Source organism: Cervus canadensis, chromosome 24 (assembly GCF_019320065.1).
Source record: "Cervus canadensis isolate Bull #8, Minnesota chromosome 24, ASM1932006v1, whole genome shotgun sequence".
Lineage (NCBI taxonomy): Eukaryota > Metazoa > Chordata > Mammalia > Artiodactyla > Cervidae > Cervus > Cervus canadensis.
Genome location: NC_057409.1, coordinates 33,327,659 through 33,355,636, shown reverse-complemented (window position 1 = coordinate 33,355,636; position 27,978 = coordinate 33,327,659). Strand labels below are relative to the sequence as shown.

At 35.1% G+C, this 27,978-nt stretch overlaps 1 protein-coding gene across 12 annotated transcripts in view; it reads right to left on the bottom strand.

Annotated features, from left to right (window-relative positions):
* Positions 1 to 27,978, bottom strand: part of IKZF2 (IKAROS family zinc finger 2) — a 174,362-nt gene that overhangs the window by 56,767 nt on the left and 89,617 nt on the right. For 11 of the 12 annotated variants that reach the window (XM_043445260.1, XM_043445259.1, XM_043445258.1 and 8 more), the window contains 2 exons: positions 8,667 to 8,933; positions 2,034 to 2,201 (listed from right to left, as the gene is read on the bottom strand). In XM_043445260.1, coding sequence (XP_043301195.1) covers positions 2,034 to 2,201; positions 8,667 to 8,933 — 435 coding nt within the window. The remainder of the gene's footprint in view (positions 1 to 2,033; positions 2,202 to 8,666; positions 8,934 to 27,978) is intronic. The other variant, XM_043445262.1, reaches the window with a different exon arrangement.

The following is a 27,978-nucleotide window of genomic DNA, read 5'->3' as shown; positions in this document are numbered from 1 at the left end:
AACTCCCCTTTAATTTGAGCATATCTATTTATATATCTGCAAAAGCCATAACTTAGTATACCAAATTGCAAAATCATAATGGCAATTATAGACTTATATCTTTTTTTTGAACCTCAAAGTAGCAAAGTATTTATTTATAAAATTTACAGTTTCATAGAGAATACCCTAGCTGTGAAGTGGTTAGGGCTCCATATTTTCACTGCAGGGTCACAGGTTTGATCCCTGGTAAAGGAACTAAGATCTTGCAAGCCATACAGAACAGCCAAAAATAAAAAATTACAGTTTCTTAGTAACAGCTTTGCTCTATGAACATAAACTTTATAATTATATTGAACCACATAAATTATGGTGTCTGGCCACGCCAAAGCCAATGTAAGGGGCTTACTTCTGAGCACCATCCTTCCCTCCCCTCACTCCACTAGACATCAAATAGGAGACCCTAGATGAGCCATGCCTAATATGTGTAAAGAAACTGAGTGTAGCTGCCCAGCTCAGTCTAATACAAAAACCAAGGTGTCTTGACTTCTTAGACACTACCCACAGGGATAAACCTCTTAAAAGAGCAAAAAAGAAATCAAGAAAACAGAAATTGAGATGAAGGTTAAATGCCTTCTGGAGGTGTCACCAGACAATGAACCTTCTAGAAGCAATCTAGCAATCACCAGGTAGAGTAAATGTATACATCAAACCATGATACTTAAAACAACACAATTTTGTAAATTTTGTAAAGAGTGAAATACATGCTTACAGCTATATTTTTGCCTCAACTTCATTCCCATGGAAAGCTATGTTTTGTATTAATATAATCCTTGGTTAACTGACTAATACTTTAATAAGCCAGAGCTCATGGCCAGCTAAAGGAAATAACTGTCAGGTCTTAAAAGTATCTTTCAGTAAAGAATACTTCTTATAATAAAACAATACCACTTTAATATATAATTTTCACAGCAAAATTTCTAAATAAAATATAATGTGTCATGGTTGGAAACTGCCTTAAGTCAGGGAAGAGTATAAAGCATATACTTAAAGTATTTTAATATTTCATCAATTTTATTTTTTAATCAAGTTGATGTCTAGAATAGTTTTACATATTTCACATTCATGTTAAAAAAACTGGGTAAATTAAGGATTACCAGGTAAAATGTAAAGAAAGATAATACAAGCATTACCTCACAACCCACAATACTCTGTCAATTTGTCAATGTAGATGAAAATATCACTTTCATGATATCTTCATATTAAAATTAAATTTTAATATGTCATTATGAACAGAAGGAGCATATAAAACTGACTTGAGAGTATTCTATATTAATTTTCCACCTTTAACTTCTTGGTTATGGTAATTCATGCTAAAAGTCAAATGAAATTCATTCAGATTTCTAATCATTCTTTTGCTTTTATGTACTATATTCTGGCATTTAAAAAAACCAAACAGTCTAGATTTTTCTAATGATGATTTATGAAGCAGAGAAAAGTTTGAGAGAGCATCCAATGACTATAGTTTGAAAATTAAAGAAACAAGGAGAGTTAAAATGAAATATAAAATACCCTCACAGCCAATTTTCTAATGAACATAATATTTTTAAGTTTAAAATAGTTATATTTGACAACCCTTGAAGTCCCAGCCCAGGTACTCTATCAGTCAAAAAAATCACAGCTTTCCTCTCCTCTATGCTAACATCAACATGTAACTATATTTTTTTACTGGGTTTTCCATTATTCTGGATTTACCACAATTACTTCATTAATAACTATAAAATTTAAAAATTATAGAAAATTTATGTAACAGCTGTTTTCATCACTGTCTTAAAACTTTTCAGTTGACAGTACTCCTTTCTGCCAAGTCTATAAATCTAAAAAAGAAGGGCCAAATGCATCCTGCAAAATCTGTCAGTTATTCAATGTATAAAAAAGAAATCATCTACTTCATTCTCAGCTATGTACCAAAGCTATAAGTTACTTTGAATTATTCTATAGCACACTTCTGAATTCCCACATTCTAGTTTTCTTCTTAAAGAGCTGGCGGCACTTACCGGAGTGGGTCCTGAGGTGTCCTGTGAGGGCGTCCCTTCTTCTACAGGCATAGCTACAGAAAGGACATTTGAACGGCTTCTCTCCAGAGTGTAACTTTATGTGTCTCAGAAGGTTGCCCTTCTGAGTAAAAGAAGCTCCACACTGGTTACAATGAAAGGGACGTTCACCTGCAGAAGGGTAAAGAGGTGGGGAAGATCAAGTAGGTTATGTGCCAGTGACTAATTGGATCTACAATGTTAACCAGAGCCAGTTTTCTGTGCTGAGAATGTCCATCTCTCTCCTATGTCCTCTAAACCTTTATCTTCCTCGAATTTGCTTTGCTAATACCAAAGTCCCAAACTTTAGGCCAAGTGCCATTTCCTTTCTTCATATAAATTTTACAAGATTCTTGTCACTGACTGGAAAGAACAACGATCAGAACATTGGCCACTGGTTGAACAACTAGGCGCCATCAATTAACTGGTTACAGGGTTTTTTACATACAGTATTTCAAACCACAGGATGGCATTACTAATTTTGCATTAATAACTTCAATTTACAAATAAACAAATGGAAGTTCAAATATCAAAGCATCTGATTATAGTCACAGATAACAAGTACTGGAGCTGATCATGACTCTTGGTCAATCTGACTGCAAAAATCTTGCTCTCTTTATTGTACCATGTTATTATCTCTCAAAAAAAAAAAAAATGACAGAAACTTTGAGCTGAAAAGGACCTATAGTCTAACTCTCTAGCTGATCATTTTCTTATCAGGGGGCCAAAGAGATTCAATGAATGAACTGGGTTACAAAGCTCATTACCACAAAAATCTCAAAATAGAGCTTAGGTCTATCGATTTACCCAGTCACTAACAATAAAACCTGTGGCGAAATTTCCTGATACAATCAGAGAAAATCCAAAGAAAATTATTCGTCCAGATATTTCCCGTACATATATTCTCTTTTTCTTGTGAAAATAATTTATTTGATGGGAACATTTTCTACTATTACTGATATTGCTCTAAAATTGTTTAAGCCAGAATTATTGGTTGTCTGTCAACCGATAGCCATCAACTGACTGTCAACAGAGTCATCAAAGGTAAAAACAGGTAGTTTGGTGAGGGTGTGAAGCTGGCAGGTAGGACCAAACTAATAACATCACCAAACCGTCATGAACTACTCCCTTTAAATATGTCTATCTTAGGATAGACATAAAATCATAAATATATAAATAACACAAATATGTTAAAACTCAACACTAGAATAAGAATTAAATTAAAAAACAATTCCCTTTTGGTTGAACTAGACCATGTCTGTACTTGAGGTTAGATAATGACTATAATTTTAATAGTTCTCAAAAAACTTTACACTGAATTGTCAAGTTTCTTATCCCTAGCTGAAACATTCATAATAACCGTGAATAATGAAACTACAATATATTTGGGGGAGGACTTTCAAATAATACAAACTCAATGATTCTTTTTATTAAAGAAAGCTAGGAGGGATAAATAAAATAAACTATGGTCACCTTCTAGCAGTTCCCACTGCATTCTATCATATAGATTATAAAGCCTAAAGAAAAACTGACAGATCAGATGTATCTTAAATTCTGTAATTCTTGCTCATTCTGGAATGTAATGAGATATATTAAAAAAAAAAAAAGTAACCTGTGTGTGTGTGGGTAGCAAAATTTTAGGTTTTTTCTTTGGACATCTTATGATGTAAGTTTAAAAAAAGTCCCTATATTGATGGTTGAAAAAGAATTATCCACAATGTTAAAGTTACCTTAAATTTTATCTAGTTTAATTTCTTTGATTCATTTGGTAAAACTGAAAAATTAGCACTAAATGCAGGTTAAAATGGAGACATTTAACCTAAAACCTTTCATATGATATCTTATAAAATAATTAAAGTTTAAACATAAATCTAATTTTGGTAAATTGTTTTTTAAATTTTATACACACAGACATACACACATATAAAACTTAATTCTTTGACTTTTTTCAATGGAATAACAGCCTAAAGGTTTTTAAAATCAGAATATTCTACTCCCCACTCATGTCATGGAATTAGTAATAAGAAGGAAAGAGGATTCTATTATTGAGATTAACTTTTTAGAGAGTAAAAAAATAGCAAATGCAAATTACATATTTTAATAAATATATTTGATTTAACTTTTGAAATCTAAGGTTTCCCAGGCAATAACAAATTAGTACTCAATAACTTTAAAACAAATTAATATTTTGAACAAAAATACCTGAAATCATATTTGCCTTGGGAACATACTCCTGGTAGAATACTAAATTTGATTTTATTTAAGCCTCCTACAATCTTTGAGTTGAAATATTTTAAAATCCCTAATTTAGGTTACTGAATTCATCATTCAAAATAATGCTAATCTGAAAAATAACAGTAAGGATCACTTTTTAAAAATAACTGTTAATTCACTTAATTATGAGACTAATGACAAGGTAATTTAGTTGTTACATTTACAAAATACTCCAGATATCCTCAAATATTTTTAATAAGAATTATTTCTGTATTTATATGATCATCTTAAAGGGGTAGGAGAAATGTCTAATTATAGCCAGAAACATTGCCCTGTTGCTGAGTAAGTCTTAGTGAGCAGGCGTTTGCTAATTCTGTTCCCATGGCCATGGGAAGGGAAGAAAGAGGCATGAGGAAGGTAATGGTCATGAGCCCATTTTTGGTAAGAGGAAAGAGACTATGGCAATAATGCACTTTGATTTCAAGCAAATGAAGCTTTGAGAAATAATGATTCTCCTGGCTTACATCTTATGTGTAAAATTATCTGATAATTAACTGAAAGGTTCAATTGACTAACTGTATTGTCTGTGTAACTTGAAACAATACATCTCAGTTATTTTTTAATAATTTGATTTTCTTTTAATACATACACTGAATCAGTTGGTCCTTTTCAAGTTGGTTTAAATATATATTAAACATTACATATTGTCTAAAATATATATATTAATCACATTCTTCACAAGTAAACAAAAACAACTTTCAGGAGAAATTTACAAACTTACTAAACACATCATTAACACTATAGAGTAAATTCAATTCAAAAACATTAGGTAGGCTATTGTATCTGTGATAATCTTCCGATGGGTGGGCACCGAAGTCTGGATTGAGAACTCTGGATTCAGGAGAACAATTAAGATGTAGTCATGTAGCCACATTGTTGTTCATTTCCATCCTAAATCTGTTTCTTTTTTTAAAATCAATCTACTCATCTAGTCAAGGGCCATTTTTATTCATTGAATGAAGTTATCTACTATTCTTATAATGGAATAAATTATATTTCAATATTTTGTGTATTTTCATAAACACATTTCTAGATCTGAGTTTATTCAATTGAAATGCAAATATACATGCATCAGTTTACTTTGGTGAATCAAAGGCAGAGGGTATGCCTGTGTTGGCTGGAACCACCACCTACAAATACGAAAAATCCCAACTATGTGTAGTGAGGGCCTTGGAGTAAGAGAATGGTTCCACAAAGCTGCAATGGACAAAATATGGTGTTGAAAACTTAAGTTACAAAGATGAGAGTACTCTACCTCAAAGGGAGGCAAAATTAAGAATATTCTATATTTATATTGTTTGTATCAATTTGTGTTCATGCATGAATTGATTTACTACCCCTACTTCTTTTCTTCTCACTTCAATTCCCAGTGAAGAGTGCCTGGAGTATCCGATGACAATATTACCTGATCACCTACTAAAGTAGCAATACCAAAGAGGTAACACCAAGCCATCAATAAGGCACTGGAATTGACACTTTAGTAGAGCATGAAAGAGGAAGAAAAAGAAGTGAATTAGAGCTGATACTCCATGTCATTTGAATAAACTGGGTGATTGTGTATTTTTTCCACTATCACTTTTATATTAGACATTCTGTGAGCTAAAAACACAGAAGCCTATGTTTCTCAAAGGGATTTAAGGATTGAAGACAGTGTCTTTTATACTAGCAAGCTATAAATAGTTGGTGAAAGGGGGAAGTTGTAAAATGAAGATAGTTCATCAAATTAAGGAGGAAACATTTGCTTAATGTCTATATTTCAACTTCATTTTTTGCCAATCTAAAGAAACACAAATAGACTTTCTATTCTCACAGTGCTAAAATGGAATTGAAAATGTCATGACCCACTAAGACATAAACTGGGTCATCAGAAATACACATAAAAATGGCTCATTTAAAGACACATCACAATTTCATGGTTAACAATGTGTGGCAGGTAGCCCAAGCACCTCCATGAATTGTTAGTAACTTTTAACAAAAAACCACCCAGATCTGAGAAAAGTGTAAAAATTTCCCAATACTCTAATAAATATTTATTAATATTAAAAATTCATAGAGTCCTAAGAATATTTTTTAAAAGTCTGTTTAGTCTATTTTCCTTGTCTTTACCAGCTGAGTGAATCCTATATTCCCAGGACTCATGGAAATCTATGTAACTATTTAGAAATAGTTTCCTGGTGGCTCGGATGGTAAAGCGTCTGCCTACAATAAAGGAGACGCGGGTTCAATCCCTGGGTCAGGCAGATCTCCTGGAGAAGGAAATGGCAACCCACTCCAGTATTCTTGCCTGGAAAATCCCACAGACAGAGGAGTCTGGTAGGCTATGGTCCATGGGGTCGCACAGAGTCGGACACGACTAAAGCAACTTAGCACCAGCAGCAGCAGCAGCAACTCTACTTTATGGCAAATATTGAGTGGACAGTACAGTAGGTGGGTAATTATTTCTGCATATAAACCAAAAATCCTGCTGAAAGTCACTGTAGATACACTGAAACATCAGTTAACCTAAATTTTCAAGAGTACACTCATTTTTTTAATGTTCTTAACTCAGACCAAAAAAGGTTTATTAAAAATGTTACAAAAATTTTTTAAATATATTTTTCAGCCTTAAAATGAATACTATTTGCAATTCAACTGTAAAGTCATTCTACTAATTTTATTTAGTTTCTACTTTGCTAGGTGTGAGACGGAGACATCCCAAAGTGTGTTATCTCCCTCAATATAATCTCTCTGAGATGACGGGTATATCATAACTTTATGGATCTCTTCTTTTAGAACTGCAGTTAGAATAACTTCATGAGCATAGAAACAAAGTAGACTCATATTTTAGAGTCTTTTTCTTTTCTTCTTACTGAACATCATACTTAGCTTGATCTTTTAATTTTCTCCATGAGACATTTCCAACAATTAAAAGAAAAATCATCTTTACTAGTAATACAAATATTACTATAAATTCTAAAAAATATTTTTAAAATATGATGCTATTTAAAAAGGAAACTCAAAACAAAAAGTAAAAATGTAACTGACTGTATGATTGGATAAGAGTGTAGGCCCTGAAGTTGATGATTTCAATTAAGGTAACAGTGATTCTAATGTGTAGTTTTTCACGATAATGAAACTATCAGCCTTAGAGTACTGATATACGAAGCACAGAATATTTGAACAAAACCACTTTGGACATCAGGAAACACTGAGTCTAGCCTCAAAATGCTCTTAACTACATAAGGGATGATGGATAAGTCACTTAACTGTTTTGGGCTTCATTTTCTTCATGAGTAAATGAGAAGTTTGGACTAAGAAGACGTCAATGTTTCCAGGCTCTCTCGTGTTTTAAGCATCTACTTACTAAACTGATTACTTAGAAGTGTTTTAAATCAATGTCTTTACTATGATTTATCCCTCTTCCAAAAGAGCATCATATTTTTAAATTCTGAGGGTATGACATTACTATTTTGCTCTATAATACCTCTCTGAATTGTAGTTAAAGCTATCATTACCTTTAAATCAAATTTCATATGAATTTGAAACTTTTTAAGAGTCAACGATCCACCTACCTTATCACAGTATCATTTCTTGCGTTTACATCAAAAAGAACTTAAATCTTTTACCAAAGGATTTAAAGAGATTTAAATAAGGCCTTGAGTCTCACTGAGTTGGTTTTTCACGTTACTCAGATGTCTAAAAGTATATTAATCTGAGGTCCTTTTCCTCACCTCATTCTATGATTACACATTTCTACCACCCATTGTTAACATTCTACTCTATGTTATCTCCTTGCAGGAGTTATAGTTAAAAATTACAGGAAAAGGGTGACATCCTGGAACTGGGGAAAATAAGTATCTGCCTCCTACACAGATCCATGGAAGGCAAAGACTGATTGAAAATTGTATTTCAAGAAGTTAATTAGATAAGGTGAAAATGATCCACTGTTATATAAATGCATGAGGACCACATTATAGGATAAACGTTTAGCTAGCAAATTCTATTCTCTGCCCATGGGTATGGTAAAATATGTATAGGAGTACAAAAAGATCAAGTTACACAATGAAATTCTCCTATACCTTTTGAACCCTCATCATATTATTGCTATATTAAGAACTGTGGAAACTGAATCCCAAACTTCTTTTTGAAATGCTATTCAGATCTGAAGGCTGGAAGTCAAGACCCAGGCTACTTGCTGCTTTTCAGCAATCCAATACTAGCAGAATTCTGAAAAAGGAGTTTCACCATTGCCACCCCTGAATAAAAAGGAAAGAGAATAGATGTCAGGTAATATCAACATCAGATGTCACAGGCAGTCATCAGGTTATTCTTTCAGCTGCTTACCAGTGTGACTCCTTTTATGTACCATAAGCACATTGGGCCCAATGCAAACCATGCCACAGACGTCACATTTCAGTTTACCATTCGGAAGCCGGATTCCTCCCTCGCCTTGAAGCTCCTGGACTTTCCTGTTGTCTGCCACCTCGCTGCTTTCAATTAGGGGTTCTTCTAGGCTGCTACCCTCATCATGGCCCCTGATCTCATCTTCGCGGCTCAGGGGTTTCCTGTCACACTCTTCATCACTCTGCATTTCTAGCTTTACTGAATTTGCTGTAATTTAAAGAAGAAAGGAAGACACTTTGAGTGCATGTTATGTGTTGTCACCTACCTCTCTTTCCCACACATTGCCATTCTATTAACATGGCTGGAAATGCTGGAGGATACAGCATATTCTCTACAGAATAAAGTCCATCCCTCATGCAACATTAGACGTGCTTTGCTCCAAGGTATTCCAGTGAAGCTTCAGTATGAAAGTGACGATGACCTAGGGAAGCTCAAGGTAAACAGAATGATGCTTGATTTTTACACACGTGTTTTTCTTTAATTCAGGGATACACTTTTTAAGCAAGTCCTTAAACAACTGGTATTGTTAGACTTTTGAGTTTGTCACTAAGGTGACTGAGATAGGATTATGAAAAGGACAAGATGAGATACTACTTAACCCACTGAGCTACACCTCTTCTTAACATAACTACACACACACACACACACATACACAATTCATAGTCTCTGTTTTCCATTAGAGCACTTGTGTAAACCTGCCTTTGAAATGAGCAAGAGAAACAACTCAGTATGTTAGGCCAGCAAATGTCTTAAGACACATGAAGTCACCAAGGCAAGGAAAATGTTCTAAAAATCAGACTAAATACATACAGTCAGTTGAGAGCTATATAGATGAAGGGCAGAGTGCACAGAACTCACATGCTCTTAAGCGACTCTGCTTTTTTATTTCCTGTGTGAAAAAAGTTCTCCATAGAACATATTAGTCTGCAAATCAAAGTATTCCAACTTTAATCTATGCACACCAAAAAGCAGTGAATGACAGGAATGGCATAGCATGCATGCACGCACTTGTGACTGTTAAGAAATGTAATGCCTTCTGTTTGCTGTTTTTGGATCATCCCACAGAAAAGTTGGAATTTTGTTAGCACAGCCCTCATGCTGGATTGCTGACAGAGTCCTTTCACAGAGCAGAAGCAAGCTTTAAGAGAATACCAGGTTTTACCCACTGATCTTGAAAATTTCTCAAGAAACCATATCAAAGTTACTAAGCAAAACAAATTATTTGGTATTACTTGAATAGAGGAAATATTTTCATAAAAAGGAAGTACATTTTTTTCTTACTGCAATTGTTTTCTTAGAGAAACCACCCTTCTCTGCCTCTTTCTTAGTTCTTATGATAGGTAGCACATACTATCAAAATGACTCCTCCATACTCCCTCCATGGAACTCCCCTGTGAACCACAGGCAGTGTGGTACAACATGGGGATCACTACATTTAGTTAGGAGAACTGGCTTTGACATTTACTGCAGCATAATCTTGAACCAGTTATTTAACCTCTGAATCTTATGTCTTTCATTTACAAAGTGGAGATTAATTCAGATTACAGAATAAAGTTTAAGCACAATAGTTTAGCTATTAAGAGCAAAGTTTCTAGCGATGGCACTTGGTATTATAAAAAGAGTGTCACGTTGTGCACATTACTAAGTTCTCCATGTCCTCTACAAAATCGGGATGATAATGGCACCCACTTCCTAGGACAGATGTAAGCATTAAATGTCTAAATATAAAAAATGGGCTTACTATTATCTTTCTCTGGACAAAAGTGTTCTTTTTATTCCATAAAGCTTTTGTAAAGATCAATTAACTTAACAGTACATAAACTGACCTAAGAACTACAAAGAGATATACAGCCTTCTTGCATCATCTCTAATAGAATATGTATATCTTGGGTTTTACCATATCTACAAATTAGCACTGCTTTCCTGGGTTTTGAGGAGAGTATGGAAAATATTTTTCCATCTTAATATTTCCAATATGCTAAGATATTTGTGGCATACGAGAGGAATTTCAGGTAGTATTCCCTGAAGCATTTTAATTAACTGATTAAGAATTTTCTTTCTTTAAAGGCATTTTCTTATATATTTAAAGAATCCATTAACAGAGTAACAAAAAATTGATCATCATAAAGGACTAGATATGGAAAAGGCAGAGGAACCAGAGATCAACTTGTCAACATCCACTGGATCATCAAAAAAGCAAAAGAGTTCCAGAAAAACATCTATTTCTGCTTTATTGACTATGCCAAAGCCTTTAACTGTATGGATCACAACAAACTGTGGAAAATTCTTAGAGATGGGAATACTAGACCACCTGACCTGTCTCCTGAGAAATCTGTATGCAGGTCAGGAAGCAACAGTAAGAACTGGACATGAAACAACACACTGGTTCCAAATAGGAAAAGGAGTACATCAAGGCTGTATACTGTCACCCTGCTTATTTAACTTATATGCAGAACATCATGAGAAACACTGGGCTGGATGAAGCACAAGCTGGAATCAAGATTGCCGGGAGAAATATCAATAACCTCAGATATGCAGATAACACCACCCTTATGGCAGAAAGCGAAGAAGAACTAAAGAGCCTCTTGATGAAAGTGAAAAAGGAGAGTGAAAAATTTGGCTTAAAACTCAACATTCAAAAAATGAAGATCATGGCATCTGGTCCTATCACTTCATGGAAAATAGATGGGAAACAATGGAGACAGTGAGAGACTTTATTTTGGGGGGCTCCAAAATCACTGCAGATGGTCACTGCAGCCATGAAATTAAAAGACGCTTGCTCTTTGGAAGAAAAGTTATGATCAATTTAGACAAGATATTAAAAAGCTGAGACATTACTTTGCCAACAAAGGTCCGTCTAGTCAAAGCTATGGTTTTTCCAGTAGTCACGTATGGATGTGAGAGCTGGACTATAAAGAAAGCTGAGCACCAAAGAATTGATGCTTTTTGAACTGTGGTATTGGAGAAGACTCCTGAGAGTCCCTTGGACTGCAAGGAGATCCAACCAGTCCATGCTAAAGGAGATCAGTCCTGGGTGTTCACTGGAAGGACTGATGCTGAAGCTGAAACTCCAATACTTCGGCAACCTGATGTGAAGAACTGACTGATTTGAAAAGACCCTGATGCTGGGAAGGATTGAGGGAGGGAGGAGAAGGGGATGACAGAGGATGAGATGGTTGGATGGCATCACCGACTCAAAGGACATGAGTCTGAGTAAACTCCGGGAGTTGGTGATGGACAGGGAAGCCTGGCGTGCTGCAGTCGATGGGGTCGCAAAGAGTCAGACAGGACTGAGTGACTGAATTGAACTGAACTGAGCTGAAAGGATTAAAAATGAAAATTATGTCCTTTTCTACCTAAAGTTCACCCATTCCTCAGTTATGGTCTCAAAATCAACCATCATCTTTGTCTTCTATTTAGAACTGTGTGTGTACATGTACGTATACCCATGTGTATACACAGGTCGCTGTTTTTACACAAATTGAGCTGACTTTAACTTTCCTTTCTTCAGTTAATAATATCTGTTCAATATTTTCCACATTAGTACAAAGAAATCCAGGCTGCCCAGGCGGCTCAGTGATATAAAGAATCCTTTGCAGGAGCTGCACAAGATGTCGGTTCCATCCTCGAGGTGGGAAGATTCCCTGGAGAAGGAAATGGCAACCCACTCCACCACTCTTGCCTGGGAAAACCCACGGACAGAGGAGCCTCGTGGGCTATAGCCCATGGGTCACAAAAGTGTCAGATACAACTGAGCAACTGAGCACATAGGCACAAAGATAGAGATCTACACTGTTCTTTTCTAATACCTGCATAAAATCTATTTTACAAACATAATATATTCACCCAGGCTATTAAGCTTATTTCTTTATTGCTATTATAGACATTATTCTATAATATACCATATAAAACTGTTAATCTGGTAAAAATTATTTTACTTTGGACTTTTAATCTGCATTTTTTATTGTGAATGAAGTTGGGTATCTTTTTCATGTTTAAATGTGTTCTCTCTTTTTTTTTTTTTAGAAATGCCTATCAAAATTCTTTGCCCATTTTTCCACTAGGTTGTCAGCCTTTCTCACTGAATTTAAATGCTTTATATACTAAGGAACTTAGCCCTGTGTATGATATGTTTTGCAAAAACTTTGGTATATCTTTTTACTCCAGGGTATTTTTTTGGCATGTATGTTAAATTTTTTACATTTTGAATTTTAACATTTTTGTTAAACATAACATATTTAAGCCATAACAATTATGACTTCTGGATTCTGTATCTCGCTTCAAAAGTTTTTCCATATTCCGAGAAATTCTTCCATTTTTTTCTGAGAAGGAGAACTTTTCTAATCAGTGTAAAAATACTACCGGTTACCCTACATAGTCCCATGTTTCATTTGTAACTGTCACATAAAGGAAAAATTAAGAAAGAAAGAAAACAAATGAAAAATATGACTTAATGTAGCATGATTTCATATACCAGCCTGTGAGCAAATTTTCCCGCACATTAAAGTCATGTACTAAAGATCACAAATTTCACGGCAATGCTATCACTTACATTCTTGAACTAGTCAACATCTGATAAGCTGCCTTTAATGAGTATAAAGTCCACCCACATTTCATTTCGGGAACTGAAGAAATGTATATCTAAAAGAAGTTAAGTCTGAATATACAGACCTCTTCAATTTCAAAATACTACAAAATTATGACTTGATGGTCTACTAAATTATCTTTTCCCTAGTGAGACTATTAGAATATGGACAGTATAACAACAGTAAATATTAGTAAAAATGTCACTTAACAATTTATCAGGGCTTCCCTGCTGGCTCAGTGGTAAAAGAATCCACCTGCCAATGCAGGAGACACGGGTTTGATCTCTGGGCCAGGAAGATCACACATGCAACAGAGCAGATAAGCCCAAGTGCCCAATTATTGAGCCCGTGCTTAAGAGCCCAGGAGCCTCAAATACTGAGCACCCACAGGCCACAACTACTGCAGCCTGTAAGCCCTAGAGCTCATGCTCTGAAACAAGAGATGTCATCACAATGAGAAGCCCGTGCATTGCATCTAAAGGGTAGCCTTTGTTGGCGGCAACCAGAGAAAAGCCCATGCAGCAACAAACCCAGAAGTAAAAAATAAATAAAATTTAAAATAGTTTAAAAAGTCCAATTTATGAGATATTACCATTATGGTTAAAACTTTCTTTTCTATCTACAGACGAACATACTTGAGATGAATATCCAAAAGCATAGATTTACTAGAACTAAATATAAAAGAAGTGGTAAACTGTAGTAAGAAACTAAGATAAGAAAGCTTTCTAAAGTGAACAATGCAAAGAAATAGAGGAAAATAATAGAATGGGAAAGAACAGAGATCTCTTCAGGAAGATTAGCAATACCAAGGGAACATTTCATGCAAAGATAGGCACAATAAAGGACAGAAATGGTATGGAACTAACAGAATTAGAAGACATTAAGAAGAGGTGGCTAGAATACAGAGAAGAGCTATCCAAAAAAGGTCTTAATGACCTGGATAACCACGATGGTGTGATCACTCACCTAGAGCCAGACATCCTGAAGTGTGAAGTCAAACAGGCCTTAGGAAGCATTACTAGGAACAAAGCTAGTGGAGGTTATAGAACTCCAGCTGAGCTATTTCAAATCATAAAAGATGATGCTCTTAAAGTGCTATTCTAAATATGCCAGAAAACTTGGAAAACACAGCAGTGGCCAAAGAAATAGGAAAGGATAGTTTTCATTCCAACCCCAAAGAAGGACCATGCCAAAGAATGTTCCAACTACCACACAACTGCACTCATATCACATGCTGGCAAGGTGATGCTCAAAATCCTTCAAGCTAGGCCTCAACAGTATGTGAACTGAGAATTTCCAGATGTACAAACTGGATTTACAAAAGGCAGAGGAACCAGAGATCAAATTGCCAACATCCACTGGACCACAGAAAAAGCAAGGGAATTCCAGAAAAACATCTACTTCTGCTTTATTGACTATGCTAAAGCCTTTGACTGTGTGGATCACAACAAACTGTGGAAAATTCTTTAAGAGATGGGAATACCAGACTATCTTACCTACCTCCTGGGAAACCTGTATGCAGGTCAAAAAGCAACACTTAGAACCAGACAAGGAACAATAGACTGATTCAAAATTGGGAAAAGAGAATACCAAGGCTGTATACTGCTACCCTGCTTATTTAACTTATATGCAGAGTTCACCATGCAAAATGCCAGGCTGGATGAAGCACAAGCTGGAATCAAGATTGCTGGGAAAAATACCAATAACTTCAGATATGCAGATGACACCACCCTTATGGCAGAAAGCAAAGAGTAACTAAAGAGACTCTTGATGAAAGTGACAGAGAGTGAAAGAGCTGGCTTAAAACTCAACATTCAAAAAACAAAGATCATGGAATCCAGTCCTATCACTTCATGGCAAATAGATGGGGAAACAATGGAGACAGTGAGAGACTTTATTTTGGGGGGCACCAAAATCACTGGAGATGGTAACTGCAGCCATGAAATTAAAAGACACTTGCTCCTTGGAAGAAGAGCTATGACAAACCTAGACAGCATATTAAAAAGCAGAGACATCACTTTGCCGACAAAGGTCCATATAGTCAAAGCTAAGGTTTTTCCAGGAGTCTAGTAAGGATGTGAGAGCTGGACCATCAAGAAGGCTGAGTGCCGAAGAATTGATGCTTTCAAACTGTGGTGCTGGAGAAGACTCAATGAGAGTCCCTTGTACAGAAAGGAGATCAAACTGGTCAATTCTAAAGGAAATCAACCCTGAATATTCACTGGAGGGAATGATGCTGAAGCTGAAGTTCCAGTACTTGGGCTACCTGATGCGAAGAGCTGACTGACTGGAAAAGGCCCTGATGCTGGGAAAGATTGAAGGCAGGAGGAGAAGTAGACAACAGACTATGAGATGGATGTTATCACTGATTCAATGGACATGAGTTTGAGCATATTTTGGGAGATAGTGTCGGACAGGGAAGTCTAGCATGCTGCAGTCCATGGGGTCGCAAAGATTTGGACATAACTTAGTGACTGAACAACAAAACTATAGTAATCTTTTCTCTAACAATATTATACTCTGAGGAATTACATGTTTGGCTTATATGAATATATATACTATTGCTATAGTAAATAATAATTCATATTCATTGATATAGTAAATCAATAAAATGCAACACATTTTAATATATACATGGCATAGATTTTTGCATAAATATGGTGAATGTGCTTATTCACTCAGTCATGTCCTACTCTTTGAGACCCCATGGACTGTAGCCCACCAGGCTCCTCTGTCCATGGGGATTCTTCAAGCAAGAACACTGGAGTGGGTTGCCATTCCCTTCTCCAGAGATTCTCCCTTCCTAGGGATCGAACCCAGGTCTCCTGCATATCAGGCAGATTTTTTTACTGTCTGAGCCACCATGGAAGCTAAATATGGTGGCCTATTGTACAAATAAAATTCCATTCTAATTAATTTTTAGCTCATCTTACCAAAATTAAGTTGAAATTCTAAGATAAAGGCGATTACTTAAAATGATCAGAATCTTAACTGTTAAATAAAATATTTTTCCTACTCAAAGAACCTACAAGATATTCTCCTATTATTTATTTTTACTACTTAGGATTTTTCTAATTAATCTAGAGCATCTAATATTTTAACTATTAATGATTAAATTTGTGTTTGGTAAATGTATACTCTAAATTATAAATTATATAATGATTGTAGTTATATGAAGTCACTATAAATTAATATCTGAATAAAAATCAAAGTACTGGCACTATCAAATTTTTGAAATTAAACTTTAACTCTTTATTATATAGTATTCCTTTTATAATTTGGTTAAAAGAAAGGCATTCTAATACATGGCTAATTTCTTCTAAGATAAGAAAATGTTAGTATAAATGAAATCTTATTACTATATATCAACAACAAGAATTACTTATTTTCTTGATAGAAAATGAAGAATGTAAAATTCAAGCATATCCATGTGAAATTACACATTTTTTATATTGAGAAGCATTAAAAGTTTAACAGTTTAATGAAAACAATATTTTGTCAGAATAATTAGCAATGAAAAAATGATGTGAAATAAGATTTTAATTGATCAATTTGTTCTTTGTTTTTCAATATTGTAGCCACAAATAACTATAGATGAATATTTTCAATGAAAAAATAAAATGTTTATTATAGGTATTTTTTGCCGTTTAACTTGAAGGAGATGATACAGTTCACAGTTTTAAATAAAGAAGAGTTGAATTTTAAAGTATCAAAAAAAAGTTGCACTGATTATTTGTTACACTGATTCTTTTCGTACACTTGGAGGTTTGTAAACACAATTAAAGGATAATAACTGTTGATTGAAAAGACTTATAATCAATTTTATATAGATAAAGCTTTGAATATATTTCAGGATAAAATATTCCACATATATAGTTATGAAAAAAAATTGCTTCATAACACAAACATGTTTACAGATTAAAGATTTATTCCCTTCTTTATGCTTTCCAACTACTATTCTTGAACTTTAGGATATAGCTTATAGATTCTATAAAAATGTATGTTTTAATCACCTCCATTTACATGTGATCACCCCAATGCCAGAGGTAAAGATATTCACATAAGAGTTCTTATAAATGATTCCCAGGTCAGACAAATTTCAACAACAAAAGCTTCTTCAGTAACCATACTGGACTGTCTACACTAAGCCTTCATAATTATCAGTTTCAAGATACATACTACTGAGTGGATAAAGTTACACTGGACTTGTCTTAAATTCAGTAGCATGGTATTAAATAAAATCATAACCTAATACGGGTATTTACACAGCTAAACATATACAGATCATTGCTTTTTTTAAAAAAAAAAAAAGGCAGAAAACCAAATGGGGAAAAATCATGCTGTTTTGTGAAGCTGTTAAAACACATTATTATAATTCAGTCTATTTCATAATGAAGTTTTCATTACCACTATTATCATACTTTAAAGACAATTCAAAATCCAAATGTATACCACTTAAAAATGAAATGCACAATGATGTTACATACATTAATAGATGTCACACAGTAGAGCTCATCCACTTCAACCAATAAGACACAAGGACCAAAATGAAATCTGTTTAAAATTCATTGAATTTTTATGCAAATAATTATTATGTGCCTAATATTGTGTTGCCCAAAAAGTTTGTTCGCCATCAATACTTTGCTAAAATTGATTATGAAGGTTTAAGACTAAAAGCTGAAGAACATTTTTCACTTAAATAAGAAACCTGTATTAGCAGGATAGTATGTACCCAGCTCAAGAAAGAGTTTATGAGTACAGGAAATATTTTATTAACATGTAATTTTGTTACATACTGAATGTATTGACCTAAATAGCACATAAATGTGAAGAGACTTTTGCTTAGAAATTTTTCCTTAGAAATTCCTATTTTTTATTAACTCAACCAAATTACCCACTTATGTAAGATGGTAAGAGAGTATATGATTTTGCAATGTCTGGCACTTGATGGCTTCAAATAAAATTCTCAGCTTTTAACATCTGGGGGGAAGATCATTTTTTTACACACATAGAGAAATAGATTCAGTTAATTTTGAATTATAAAATTGGAATAAATTATATCCTCATCTTTAGAATGAGCTTTTCACAGATAATCCTATCATTTGTTAAATGTCAAGTTTTTGACAAATCATAGAAACCAGAACCTAAAATACCATTATTAAAATATTTTTAAAATCCAAATTAAACCTTATACAACTTAAAACTTCATTATTAGTATGAGTTGATTCTATTCATCCATGAACAGAAATTTCCTAGCCAGGAAAATAATGCAAAGGTATTATGATTTATTTGCTGTACTTGAAAAGATACAATATTTATCTTATGGAGTATAAAATAGACCTTCTATCTTAATTACTATTCACTTAGTGATTTATTTCTGTTTAATTTCCAAATTATACTTTTCAACTCAATTTTTAAGGAAGTAAGTAGTCAACACTATGGGAGCTAAAGAAATATTTCTTTCACAGTGCTAATAATAAAAGATAGCTAAAATGCCATTCTTATCAAGTTGGGGGAAAAAATCTTTCAGGTGTGATGTGTAAGGAGACTTTCATATGCCTGGTTTCTGTTGTGTGAACATTTAAGAGGACACTTACATTGTGTTATTACTTACAAGCATCAATTTCTCCAGGGCTATGCCAGATACTTGAAATGGTGTTATACACACTAATTGAATCAATATGTCTATCTAATAATCTGTTGAAGTCGCCTCTGAGCTCATACAACTCTCATTTAAACTTTCAAAAGAGAAACACCAAACATGATTAAATTCATGTTAACAGCCCAGCAGCTGTTTAAATAATGTGTTAAAAAAAAAAAAACTGCTTTCCCAACTCTGATGTAAAGCACAATTATTTGCTAATGAACTTTCCAGCCATCTACACAGTTAAAGTAAAATCCTCACAACAAAAATTAAGGTATGTGAAAAAAAAAATTAAGATATGTGAAATCATTTTTCAAAAAATTCCCTCAACAAATTTTCACACAATATAAAAACTCTGTTCCTTTTAACTGGGAATAAATGAATACATACATCTTACAAAACAGCTCTGTCATAGCATCCTTAAAGTATTCATTTTAGAAATGGCTGGACAAGTCCAGACTGGTGTCATTCAACTGCAGCTGAGGCATTTGGGGGTAGCGTTCTAAGTCTGCCCATCACATTACCTCATTTTCTTTAAGTCCCTGCTCTCGTTCTCTCTCCTTTCCCCAATATAGTCAGATTATATATTTCTTAAACCTACTAGAGTAACTTGATCAAGATAGTCCTGGTTCTGAAATACGATTACTCTTCTAAAAGCACTGTAGAAGAAAATTACTCTGCACTTGATTGAAGGAAACCAGGGTCTTAACTTCCCTTTCTGCCACTTAACTAGTTCTGGGACCTCGGGAAACTTGTTTATTTTGACTCAACCTCCTGCATCACCTGAAACATGGGAAAAATAACACTTGATGTTCCTGAAAACAGAAGCCTAGATAAAACAGTCTCTATACTGAGGATTTAGAACCCTTTTAATAATTGTAATAATAGAAAAATAATTTATAATTCTTATTGATTTAAAACAATTCACATTGTCTCATTGGATACTCAACCATAGTGGATTACAGGTAGGACAGACACAGATAAATGGAGGTTGGTTGCTAAGTAACGTTCCCAAGGATGCTAAAGTAGTAAATGATATCAGTGCAAGATTTTCTGCCTTTTGTCTTCGCCACCTTCCTATGACACGATACTGCCTGTCCAATTAAGCAAGTAACTAACAGTAGTATTACATTTAGAAAAAATATCAGTCCTAAGCAAATAGATCTTTCAGATGCTATAAAACTATGGACATCAGTTGAAAAGGATACCAGGAATTCAAGCCCACATCGGTCAGATAAAATAAAAATACATTTCCATAAACTGAGTTGTAGATGAATACTTTCAAGTCTAGGAGGCTTGTGCCTACTCAAATGAAGTACTTTTTCATTTGTAGATTTACTTTGGTCTCAAGACAGGGATAGGTTCATGTAATGTAACAAGTTCCTGAAGAATCTGCCAATATTCAATCCTTTTCCTGATCCCTACCTTTTCTATATTCCCTGTCATGACTTACGGGTGCTAGGTAAAGACAGCCATTTGAGGAATAAGTCACTATTATCAACTTTAATCTCTAAACCAACAGTTATAGAGGATGGCATTTTAGGACTTCCTTTGTGGTCACATTTTGACAGTCTTGTGTCAATTTTTGTTACAAAGATAAATTGTATCTATGAGTAGCTCATGCAGTATTTCATTTACATTTAAAGAGATCATCACAACAAAAGAAATACCAAAAAAGTACTCTACCTCCTTGAAAAAGGAAAACCAAGTAAAACTAAGGAGCCAAGACCTATGACCCCTGATGCTCTCCCACAACAGACATGACCTTCTACAACAGGCCCATCAACAGACCACACACCTTAACTGACCAGCAAACAGTGCACCACCGCAGCACAAGGATGAAGTTTCTATTTTCCGGCAGACAACTAGTTCATGGGAAACGTACAACGTGGAGAAAATAAGCCTAGTTTAAACAGAAATGCCACAGGCAAACAAGAGTCTATCCTTTTAGCCATCCTTTAAATAAATGACTGCATTTATCAAGTCCCAGAGATTCAGTATCTGCCATGTCTTGCATATCCAACTTCTTTTTGTTGCATTTTAATGGGCAACACAGAACTCCTTTTAAGACTGCCCATATCCTCTCACCTGGAACAATTTCAACAGCTTTCTAGCTGGGTCTCTCTTCAGGTTTTTGCCACACTCCACACCCCCCAGTTCTCTTCCTAAAGCTGAGCTCATGTTACTCTTTTAAATGTTTTCTGTGACTGGACTGTTTGCTGCCTACAAATTAAAGACAAAGGTATCAGTGTGGACTTTAAGGACCTCCACAGGACAGTTCCATCATTGCTCTTGGTCCTATGTCCTATTACTCCCTTAGTTATTCATACTTTTTCCAGTCATTCTTCCTGGAACTTATCCCATACATCCCTATTTTTTTTTAACTGATCCTTATTTTTTCTAGAGTCTTTCTCCTACTTCTATCAATGTCAGCATATCATCAAAGCTCATTGCATGTAAGTCACTTCAGTCATGTCTGACTCTGTGTGACCCTATGGACTGTAGCCCACCAGGATCCTCTGTGCATGGGATTTTCTCCAGGCAAGAATACTGGAGTGGGTTGCTGTGCCCTCTCCTCCACGGGGTCTTCCTGACCCAGGGATCAAACCCAGGTCTCATGTCTCTTGCATTGGCAGGCAGGTTCTTTACCACGAGCACCACCTGGGAAGCCCCTCAAAGCTCACTTATGTTCTACCTTTTTTCATGAAGTATTCCCTGTGCAAAAAGATACATTACAGTGATTTCATTCATGTATTTCCCTTTAACTCTGCATTCCCTGATGCCTCGGCTGGTAAAGAATCTTCCTGCAATGCTGGAGACCTGGGTTCGATCCCTGGGTTGGGAAGATTCCCTACAGAAGGGAAGGGCTACCGACTCCAGTATTCTGGCCTAGAGAAATCAATGGGCTGTATAGTCCAAGGGGTAAAAAGAGTCAGACATGACTGAGTGACTTTCACTCACTACATTCCCTATGGTATAAGATTTTTTAAAAGAAATGCTTTATTCACAATTGTAAAACTATCTTCCCCTTACATACACTAGGTGCTCAATAAATGTTCATTGAACTCTTGTCACACCTGATTTACCTATCATGCTTCTTTTTTTTAAGTTACAGAGACTGCACATAATAACTTTAATAGAGCTAGGTATTAAACACAAATCAGCAACATACAATTAATTAAAGGGCCACTGCATAAAAGAAAAGACTTTAAGTGCATTATATACATCACTGATATAATCATAACAGCTACTCTGTGAAGTATATAATACTACCTTCATTTTACAGGTGAGAAAACTAAAGCTCAAAATTGGTGAAGTAACATGTCCAAGTCACACATCTATTCAGAGCCAGATCTGAAACTAGAACTGAGAACTAAAGACCAAATTCTTGCTATTTCCCCTGTGTCATCAAAAGCAAAAGCCGTTACCAGTTACCAGTAAAGGAAAACAGGGATGCCAGGATGTTAAGGAAGAGTAGCTTTGGATCGATGTGTGCCATCTGCCATTTTCTCTACTGCATGTAGAACACAGGTGTAGTAGTTTGCCAGCTTTGAGTAAAGAGAAATTTGTCTGAGAGACTGTTCTGGAAGAAGACCAGCTTCCACTGCCAGATTTTCTGAGCATGGATTTTATTTCATATAAGAGCAATCTACTTTGAACTGGTGTTTGGCAACCATCTGCTTAACATAACTGTGGGAGGTTTGTGAAGCAAATTACATTCTGAAATTCTCTCTTTTAATAAGGGGAGTACAAATTTTCTAACCAAACTTCTGTAAGAAGTAAAATCATTACTATAAAACCCAGCTGAGTGGGCATATTCTCGAAGGATCCATGCATGAGATGGCCAAAGGTCGCTGAGGACGCTTAAAACAGGTCAGAAGGCAGCGCCGCCGGCATGCTAACGAGAAAGAGATAAGAAGTGGAGCAGGGTTCCCATCACGGGGCAAGAATGACAAGAGAAAGAACCAACGCCAGGAGATGCACTTCATCAGCTTTCCTGAGTCTCTGAACAGAAGTGCCAGAGGAGGCCAACAGCTTTCCTACCTGGCTTCAAGTATCCCTGGGTGCCAAAACCCTCAACGAACATCAAGTCTACAGAAGTTCTTTCCCTGATGTTCTTTCATAAACACTTCACTATTTGTGTGAAATAAGGAGAGTCAATATTTGGCCCTGAGGTGCAGAGGACTGTTTGGTTAAAAATGGTAAATCAAGAAAATGTATCAAGCGGTAGCAAAAAAGAAAACTTACAGTTGTGATTAAGAAAAATGAATCTGAACAATCACCCAGCAAATTTTATTTTCTACAGTGTAGCAGCGGTAATTTTTTTTTTTTGTAATGTTCATCCCTGTTTCCTACCCCTAATGAATAGACACTTTAGTCAGTCTTACAGAGTGAATCTGTTAAAAAGATAATTACAAAGCAGCATAGGAGGTATTAGGTGAATAATAGAAATTCTGGATTAGAATACCTTTATTTAAGTACTCTGGATTAGAATACCTTTATTTAAGTACTTACTAGAATAGCTTTATATAAATACTTTATTTAAGTACATATGTGAACATTAAGAAGTCATTTAGCAACTTCTTTGGCGGTCCAGAGGCTAAGACTCTGTGTTCCCAATGCAGGGGGTCTGGGTTCGATACCTGGTCAGGGAACTAGATCCCACACACTGAAACTAAAGAGTTTGCCTGCTGTAACTAAAAGATCTTGTGTGCTGGAACTAAGACCCAGCGCAGCCAAATAAATATTTTGGTGAGGAAGTCATTTAACACTGTCCCTGTTTCCTACTATGTAAACTGGAGATAATAACCTCTATATAAAAATCATAAAGCTTGGGAAGCAGAATCACTTTAGTGCAGGCAGAGAGCCTATGGCTAAGAGATTCAGTATTCTAGAGTTTAAGGTCAGGCTCTTTCATTTATTAGTGACATGACCTTAAACCTCAAGAAACCTCTCAGTCTCATTTTTCTCATTATAAAGTCAAGATAATGATATTACCTGCCTCCAAGGGGTTTTCTGAGCATTAAATACAACTGTATATACAACAACCTTAGAGCTATTTCACTTCTTATCAATAGAGTTACCATATGAAAGCATATTATAAAATATAGGACAGGAAACAAATGTAACTACAGGAGTTTGTTTACTACAGGGAAGCACAGGGATGATAGAGAAGGCTTCATGAAGTAAGTGGCATTTAAGACAGTACTTACAGGTTGGGTATGCCATATAATAAAGAGAGAAGGTAGGTGGCACTTAAAATGGGGGACAAGCATAGAGACAGGAAAGATGTATGAATACATGTTGGTTTTGAATGACACTATTTTTTTCTAGAGTGTATATAGTCAATGGGTAACATGAATAGAAAATATTTAAAATTAAAGAGTTTAAAATAGAATGATGGAGATTAATGGGGATTAATGGTTACAGGCAGAAATGTAAAAGACAAGTGCTATCAACTTATTAGCAGACTGTGTTTCAATAACCACAGTATGAAAGACTGTGAAAACTCCTTAGAATTGCTTCATTCATCCATTCAAAATTACTGAGCATCTGCTCCGTGGTAGGTACCACAATGCAGCCAATAAATAGGACAGATATGGTCCTATCCAAGGACCTATATCCTATGCTGTCCAAGGACAGACATGGTCCATGCTTTCATGGCCTTTGTGACATTTATACATACATATATCCTTTTTGCTTTTATATATGGGCACCTATGCACAACAAAATACTATGATGTGAAATACAATGACTTGTAAGCCCTCCCCCCAGCATGTGCTACTACTATAAAATCTCACTGCAAAACGCAGAGCATAAGTAATCAAACAATATTTTCATAAGATCACTACTTCAAAAAAATAGCTTCTTCTGAATTGCAAGTAGTTACTTTAAGCATGTCATTGATCTGTGAAACAAAGTTCTGATTACTGAATGTGTTGTCTGTTTCCATTTCTGGAACATCCTTTAACCAGCTTTCTAAAGTTCATAGCTAAAGTGTATGAAACATACTTAAAATGATGACATAGTTTGTTCTATGTATCGTAGAAAGCAAATTAAACAGATGTGTCTGATATTGTTAAAGGGCATACAAATAGCTTGTTTTAGCTTGTAAACGTAAGCTACTACAGCTATTAGATGCAAAAGAGCCCCTTATTCATTTAAAAAATACTTCCTTTAAAATACTTGATACTTTCCAATCATACGACTAAAACTTATATAAATGAGTTTTATTTCTTCACCTCTTAACTTATGATTTTGTGCTGATCTTGCATCTCTGTCACCTGTAATCGATGTGTTACCTTCTAAGAGACTTAGCTTCCTCATCTGTGAGACCTAGATAATGCTACTTACTTGTGCAGATAAAATAATTAAAAGCCTACCTGCCTGAGGCCATGATTCTTGAGGTCCCTTCTGTCTATGGTATACGTAATTTACAGGATACAAACAGATATCCTTGAAATTTTATGTAAAAAATGATTTGTATAATCAGTAATAATAATTAGCTACTTGGTATCTCAATGTAATATTCTCTATACAAAAAATCATTGCCAAAACTGATGTCAAGAAACTTACACCCTATGTTTTCTTTTAAGAGTTTTGTGGTTTCAGGTTTAAAATTTAAGTCTGTAACCCATTTCGAATTCAGTTCTGTGCAGGGAGTAAGATGGTAGTCGTTTCATTCTTTTGCATGTGGCTGTCCGGTTTTCCCAGCACCATTTACTGAAGAGACTGTCCTTGACTCATGTCTTCTCTTGGCTCCTATGTTGTAAATTTACTGAACATACATGCATGGGGCTTTTTCTGGGCTATTTTATTTTCATCTGTGTCTATTTTTTTTGGTAATATCGTACTGTTAGGATCACTGTAGCTTTGTAATATAATTTGAAATCAATTAGTATAATGCCTCCAGCTTTGCTGTTCTTTCTCAAAGATTGATTTGGCTATTCAGAATCTTGAGTAGCTTAATACAGATTTTAGGATATTTTTTTATTTCTCTGAAAAGCAACATTGGAATTTTGATAGGAATTGCATTGAATCTGTAGAATCCTTTGGGTCACATAAACATTTTAACAATATTATTCTTCTGATCCAAGAACACAAAATATCTTTCCATTTATTTGTGTCTTCCTCAATTTTTTCATCAATGTTTAATAGTGTACAAAGTTTTCAATGTACAGATTTTTCACCTACTTGGCTAAATTTATTCCTTAGTATTTCATTTTTGGGGGTGCAATTATAAATGGGATTGTTTTCTTAACTTTTGTAATAATTCATTGCTAGTGTATTCAAATGTAACTGATTCTTGTATATTGATTTTGTACCCTGCAACTTAACTGAATTTGTTAGTTCTAACAATTTTTGAGTGGAGTCTTTAGGGTGTTCTACATATATCATTGATCTGCAAATAGAGATAATTTTACTTTTTTCTTTCTGATTTGGATGAATTTTATTTCTTTTTTTAAAAATAAAATCAAGATATGGAAACAATCCAAGGTGTCTTTCAATGACTGAATGGATAAAGAAGATGTGGAATATAACTACAAGAGAATATTCAGCCATAATAAAGAAGAAAATCCTGTTTATAACAACATGAAAATAAGTCAGATAGAGAAAGACAAATACTGCATGGTATCACTTACATGTAGAATCTAAAGTAAGTCAAATTTATAGAAACAGAGAATAGAATGTGTGTGCCAGGAGATGGAAGGAAGAGAAAATAAGGAGAGATTAGCAAAAGGGTACAAACTTCCAGCTGGAAGATGAATAAATTCTGAGGATCTAATGTCACTGCTTTGTTTAATTAAAATTTGCAAAGAGTGTAGAATTTAAGTGTTCTCACACACATAGATAAATATGTGAGGCATGGATACATTTATTAACTAGATGGAAGGAATTCTTTCACAGTGTATACATACATCAATCCATCACTTTAAATATCTTGGTTTTGTCAATCTTCAATAAAGATGAAAGAAAATTAAATGTGCATTAATTTTTTAAACACCATCCTTGTAGAGAAGGGGGACAAAAAGAAGCAAATGTAGAAAACTATGGGAAACCTATTGAAAATATGTGTATTTTGCCAATACCCCTCTACTCCGCTATCCTGCAACAAAAGCTTCAAAGCTTCAAAGAAGCTTTGAAAAATAAATAAAAATGTCTTTATACAAAATATGTTCCTGGGTTTGGGGTTCAGAAAAAAACCTAACTTTTATATTTGACTTGAAAACAGCATACCTGTTAATGTATTTCTGAAGATCACAAGTAAGAGCTTGTTCAAATGTGAATGTATGTGTTTATACATAGTATATATGAGTTCCCCTGGTGGATCAGACGGTAGAGAGTCTGCTGCAATGTTGGAGATCTAGGCTCGATCCCTGGGTAGGGAAGACCCCCTGGAGAAGGAAATGGCAACCCACTCCAGTATTCTTGCCTGGAAGATCCCATGGATGGAGGAGCCTGACAGGCTACAGTCCATGGGGTTGCAAAGAGTTGGACACGACTGCGTGACTAACACACACATAGTATATGCACTGCAAACCAAGTTGGCACGTGTAGGATGTTCTCTATTAAGCAATGAATGCTAGCTACTTAAGCAGAAGACAGTGTAATGTGATGAATGTCCCATCCCCATGTGTTTCCATCAGCTGAATATTCGCTGGCATCCAGAAGGGGGAAAAAAGAAAGAAAAACAAAAAGCTAAACAAACACAATATATTCAAATCATAAAAAAAAAAAGAGTACTACAACCTTCACAAAAAGCACAAAGTCCTTGACTCAAATAATGCTATGAAGACTTCTTTGAAATCTTCTTCTATTCCAGTGTCCGTCAGGATGTGAACCCTGCCATTATGTATAGCTTGCGGCTGTTTGCAAGTTTCCTCCCCATCTGGGACTAAGAGGCAAATTGCAGGTTTCCAGGGAGGGGGAAATGCATTACAGTACAGATTTCCTCAGTGCTTCACATGGACAGTGCAAGCCCAGGGATACCAGCTATACTTGATCCTTCCAACAACTGGTC